This window comes from Varanus komodoensis, unplaced genomic scaffold (assembly GCF_004798865.1).
Source record: "Varanus komodoensis strain SLA01 unplaced genomic scaffold, ASM479886v1 scaffold89, whole genome shotgun sequence".
Lineage (NCBI taxonomy): Eukaryota > Metazoa > Chordata > Lepidosauria > Squamata > Varanidae > Varanus > Varanus komodoensis.
In genome coordinates this window covers 879,746-885,766 of record NW_025336587.1, presented here as the reverse complement: position 1 = coordinate 885,766, position 6,021 = coordinate 879,746, and the positions used below count along the sequence as shown (strand labels likewise).

General features: G+C 50.1%; 1 protein-coding gene across 7 annotated transcripts in view; it reads right to left on the bottom strand.

Moving 5' to 3' along the window:
• The window catches only part of PTPRS (protein tyrosine phosphatase receptor type S), a 238,009-nt gene that overhangs the window by 69,544 nt on the left and 162,444 nt on the right, over positions 1 to 6,021 (bottom strand). For all 7 annotated transcript variants that reach the window (XM_044417518.1, XM_044417517.1, XM_044417520.1 and 4 more), the window contains one exon: positions 4,090 to 4,207. In XM_044417518.1, the coding sequence (XP_044273453.1) occupies positions 4,090 to 4,207 (118 nt within the window). The remainder of the gene's footprint in view (positions 1 to 4,089; positions 4,208 to 6,021) is intronic.

Here is a 6,021-nt window from a genome sequence, read left to right as displayed (position 1 = left end):
GTGTGTGTGTGTGTGAGAGAGAGAGAGAGAGAGAGAGAGAGAGAGAGAGAGAGAGAGAGAGAGAGATATTCTTCTCTGGGGGCATTGCTAGGTATATAAATGATTCAGGGCTTTTGCCCATCGGACAGAAATCTATTATCATTTTTATTATTATTTTCATTTCTATACCACCCCATAGCTGGAGCTCTCTGAGCAAGTTTACAATCTACATGTGCCAGCTGACATATTCACACACACATACACACAGACAAAAATACATAAAAATACTCAAATTCAGAAATAATTACTAAGGTTTATTAAAAACTTGTCATGGAGGACAAAGCTAGCCAGTTGATCTTTTAACCAAATTGTCGTGAACAAAAGAAAGCACCTCAGTTGATTTATTCCCAACTGATGGAAAACCTCTTTGCCAGCAGCTTGTTATGCTGGATAAGATTTTGACAGAGGGGGCACAGCATGTGGGAAGGGCCGCTGGGAGCTGGGTTTCCCGTCTTTGTTTCGAACAATAGGGAGTGTCTGCAAAATAGCTCTTTATTGGTTTCACAGCTAACCCACTAGAGCCACACGCAGGCAAATCTTTGTGTGTGAAACAACTATTTCTTTGAACCCAAACTAGAAACTAGTTTTGAAAATGCTCCCTTTCAGAAACACTGAAGAGCAAGTTTTCAAAATTGATGCAGGTGCTCTAATTGCGTAGCCCGTCTAGCCCAATGCCACATCATGGGGCCAGGGATGGGCTTGTCTTGCCCCTCTCCCTGGCCCCCTTCTGGCACTTCCAAGCCCTGTCTCTTCCCAGGGTCCCCCTGAGCGCCTGGAGACGGCAGCCTTGAGATAAGCTCTCCCTCCTCTGCCACCTCTCTGTCCAAAGACCTCGTTTTCCAGCCCTCCCGGTCCTCATCCAAAGAGTCAGTGCCACCGGCCTTGCAAAGGATAAACTGCCTCTTTGGTTCCCCACATGGGAAGACTTAACTCTTCCCTTCCCGACTGCAACCTCCCCCCTTTAAAATTGTCCCTTGCATGGCAATTAAATGGCGCAAAATTTCAATAGATACTCATAGCCCTGTGGAAATACACTGGAGCCTGCGTACCAGGGCTCCTCTCAATCGGTTCTGGGTCAGGGCCCCAGGGACTAGCAACATGCTAAACAAGCCCACTGCCTTGGACTGGTGTGTATCTTCTCCACACCAGCATACACCTCAAGCAGCATTTTTACTATCATGGTTTTAAATGTAACATCTCTCAACTAATCAGTCCCCTTTTCCCATTTTTCTGGAAATTTCCTTTTTTGACTTGATGCAATCGTGTTGGAGTCTCTGGGCAATTTAGGTGTACTTTGAATTAGAACTTCCCCCAACCCTGAGCAGCCTTCCAGATCTGACCAATGGTCACCTCTCTTCTTGTTGCTTCCATGACGAATGATTTCAAGGCATGTTTATCCATATTATTCAGAAATACTGCCTCTCAGTTGGTCTCCAGTCAACGTGAGAAGAACTGAATTCATTATTCTAGCATTCTCTTTCTCTGAATGAGTTCCCACTGAAATCTATAGCAGATCCATTATTTTCATGCTGTATTTAGAGCTACATTCTGAACTAATGGTCTTTTTTAGTATTATTTATAAAGTGTGAAAATCATGCATGGCATTTTACAAAATTACACAGAGCCCATGCACATTATATCAGCACCGCATGGGCTGGAAGAAAAAGAAAGACAGATGCACGGAGGGAAAAACAAAGGCAAGAAAGGATGAATGCGAAGAAATGCAGTCACGGTGGAAGAGCAAAGACTTTCAGGAAAAGGTCGGTTCTGAGCTGAGGTTTGATGAATTGTGAGGATGTGCCAGGTGTGCAAAAGGCAACTGAGGCTCATGGTTCCAGTGACAACAAGCTGGTGCAGCTACACCAGGTTCAGAACCATGGACAGCTCCTCAAGAGTTCAGGCTAACACCTGGAGTGGATACTCAACCTTGCTGATATTGGATCCACCAGACTGACAGGGCTATGAGGTGGGGGAGGGACAGAGGCAGAGCTGTTTAAAAGGTCAAGACCACCTGTGGGTGCAGATGGTAGAGCTAGAGGTGTGGAAGCACAGGATGTCTTCTTGAATTTCGGGTCTGGAAGGAAGATGGTCCTGGGAGGTTTTGGGCAAACTATGTAGGTGTGGGAGGCATTTCCTGCCCCAAAATTGCAATGGTCCAAAAAGCAACATGGCGGCAACCGTTGTGATACAGCCCTTCCCCACAGAGGTGTCCTCACACCAGGCCTAGAATGGCAGAAGTGATGGGATTGGGCCCAACAGAGAAGAGGGGGCACTGCTACAGCATTGTAGCAGGTCAATGTGAAGCTGCTGTTTACTGAACTGGGTGCTGGATCCACATAGCCTAGCACTGCTGACTCTGAATGGCAGCAACGTTCCAGGCAGGGAATTTCCCAGTGCTCCCTGGAGACGCCTCTGGGGATCAGACCCAGGCCTTTTGTGAGCAAAGCAGATGCTCTGCCACTGGGCCCCTTACAAAGAAATATGTTTCTAGTTCTCATGCTTCTGAGTCAAGCTTTGGTTCAAATAAGAACTTAGGAAGCTGCTTACACTGAGCCAGGCCCTGAACCCATTTCAGCCAGCACTGCCAACATGGACTGGCAGCAGCTTTTCTCCAGGGTTTCAGGTGGCAATTTTTCCAACCCCATCTGGAGCTGGCAGGGATCAAACTGGGGGAATGCTGTGTGTGCAAAGCAAGGGCTTTACCATAAGCAGCGCTCTTAAGTTAAAAAATAAGATACTAGTCCTCTTGACCCTAGTCACCAGATGGCAGCAGGTTCAGGCCCGACTTTTTCTGAGCAATGCCTGAAGGTGCCAGAGACTGGATGTGGACCTCCATGTCTGCAGGTCAGGGCTCAGCCACTGAACTTGGGCTCCTCTTTAGCTCCGGCCCCAAACTGCTTGATGCAGTTTGCAAGCTGCACCTGGGAGGGAGACCATTTATGTGTAATGGTGCGTTTAAGGTGGCAGACTGGATCCATCCCCTGCTCTAACCCTTCCAACAACCCTGTGAGGTAGGTCAGATGGATAGATGGTGACTTTGCCCAAGGTCAGTAAGAAAGATTTGGAAAGAGACCTGCATGAATGATTTAGACCCAGAAACAAAGCCAAGTAATCATTATGGCCTCATATCTGGAAGAAAACAGTATAATAATTGAAATTTATTGTCTTGAAGCTGAAGGGAATTGAGTTTTGGGGTAATAGCTTATCTGTCGAAGAGGCATTTCTTCAGTGATGAATGTTTTGATACACGCAATGGCAATAAACAAAAACAACTGGAGAGAAGACAAAAGGAAAAAGCATTCAAGAAACATTTCTTCACAAGAGTGGGAACTGCATGCATATGTGGCTGTTGCTTTTGAACCCTCAACCAGGTGAACAGAGGCAGAGATTTTAGCAAACCTCTTCCTTGTGCAGGGTGCACTTCTAGGCATGTGTGGTCAGAAAAAGGTCCTGCAATCTTGTGCATGTCCAGGCAGAAAAACGTCCTGCAATCTTGTGTATGTTTGGACAACACAAGTCTGCCAGCAGGATTGGGTGGGGCATGGGAGAGAGTGGGGACGATGTGTAAGGCCAGAATCCTACACATGCTCCCACAGAAAAGGGCCTGCCCTGAGGAAGATCCACACTGGCTGCAAAGGCGCTCCAAGGCTGGCGCTGCAGCCTCCATCTTGGGAGGTGTTTTCAAGATCAGAGCTGGAATGCCAACCATTCGTATGGCATCCAGCAGCCATAGGGTTGCCCTCAAGGTACAGAAGACAGTGGAGAGCTCCACCTAAGCCTCTCCTGTGCCTTCTAAGCTGGCACTGGGGGGTAAAGAGCTGGCACTATGGCAAATTGCTTTGTCTGGGGAGCAAGTGCTCGGGGTACAGAACCACATCACGGATGCTGTCCTTGAAACTAAGTCTTCGCTCAGGTGCCCAGGAGAAGACTTTGAGAGGAGGTGGACTTGGTCCCAGGCTTCCGAGGCCCTTGATTTTTCACGAGTTCAAAAGCATGTTGCCAAAACGTCACACAACCGCCCTATAAGGTAGGTCAAGAATACTGTCCTACCTGCCCCCTTCGTCACGACCAGCTTGGGCTTGCTTCGGGCGCCGTCCCCTTTCATTGTGTAGGCGGCCACTGTGATCGAGTAGGCAGTCTCTGGCTGCAAGCCAGCAATGATCATTTCCTGGGGAGGGGAAAGCCGAAGAGCCGGGTTATTTCTTTCCTCTAAAATGCCGGGGGAAGAATCTGGGTGGAAAGAGCAGCAAAGCCAAGCATGCAGGGGAAACACCACAAGGCAATTCTTTCGAGGGGACAGAAAAGGAAGAAGTGATGGGGAGGCAAACTGTACTTTTCAGACACAATGCACGTCAGCACGCCTCGCAGGGACGGCGCTCTCCTTGCCACAAGCATGCAGGTGGCTGAAGGACCTTGGTGCGTCCCTCCGCCTCTCGCTGCCTCCTCTCCGAGCATGGCAAAACACTCCTGCCAGGTTCTGGGGGCAGAATCCACCGCCTTCAAGCATTTAAAGAGTGCTGTTCCACCCCGGCCCCCATGCCCCCAGACCTATTTTCTTGGTGACGGCTCTAGGAGGAACCTTTTCTGCGCTGTAATGGAGCTATTTTGAGATCAGGGAGCAGGATAAACACACTCCTCTCGTCTCCCTCGTGGGGCGCTGCGTTTCTGCAGTGGCTCAGCCTTCTTCAAGCTGGAGCCCTCCAGATGTGTTGGGCTTGCAAGTCCCACAGTCCTACTGGCGGTGGTTGATGGGAGTCACTGTCCCCACACATCTGGAAGGGACCAAAGTGGAGAAACATGGTGCAGGCAAGAGTTTGATGGAGTCAAACTCTCCCAAATTTCCCATCTTTTCCGCTAGCCGGAGGGGGCACAACCCACTGGTAGAATGCATAAATTCTACCACTGGCTGGGGAGGATGGGAGTTGGGGTCCAGCGCTCTGGGAAGGCACCAGATTGGGGAAGGCTGTGCCATCCCGTGGAAGACCACACACTTAAGGCATCCTGTCTTCTCCATTCACCCAGGAGGGACACCAAGAAAGCACCGTGTGAAGAGAGGGGAGAAGAACGCAGTGTGGCCAGGGCCTGGGATGCTTTGGACAACACACACACAAACAACACTGTCACACCATCACCAACAGAGGGGAAGGGGAGGGCAGGACCAACCACCTCGGGAACGCCTTACTCACGTATTCTGCAGTGTCATCCGTTTCCCACTGAGCACAAGAGGGTATGCAGGTGAGAAGGGGGAGGAGAGAGAGAAAGGAAAGCGTGAGCCAGAGAGAGCACATGGAGGAAGCGAGACCAGGAAAGCAGGAAGCGGGAAGCGTTGGGCTCCCTGTGGAGCGCAAACCATTCCTAAAAGGAGAGTGGCTACCGTGCCACGCAGGTGCTGAAAGAGCCCGGGCTTCGGGCCCACGAGACGAGCAGTGTGTGCGTGCGTGCCCTCACGATTTGTAAAAACAGATGCATGGACACGGAAGGTGAGAGCAGTTCAGGATGGAATCTGGGGCAGAAAGATTCAAGGGCGAGGCAGCAGGAGGTGAGGCACATGGGGTGAAAAACTAAGCCGGGGGCAGGCGCTGCAGCTCACGAGGGACTGTGGACCTCCATCACAGCAAGCGAGGTGATGGGGCAGAGGGCCTGGGATGCCAAATGGAAAGGCGGGGAGTCCAGCCCTTGAGTGCTGCCCTCTAGCACTGCTTCCGGGGAGACCCACACTCTCCAGGTGAAAGGTGTGCTTTTGAGGGGAATTCACAGAGACTGGGCCACTTCCGGAGCACAAAGTCCTGGCATTTCTGGCTAAAACCTTGCAAGTACCAGAAAGACCCTGGGGAGTAATTGTCAGCTGAAGCAGAAAATGCTGGATGAGATGGGCTAATACTCCAAACTGGCATAAAGCAACTTCTTGTTTACATCCATCCTTTACTTAAAACCATGGGGACTAGAATCTTACTTGCATTTAGGGGAAGGGCCATCACCCAG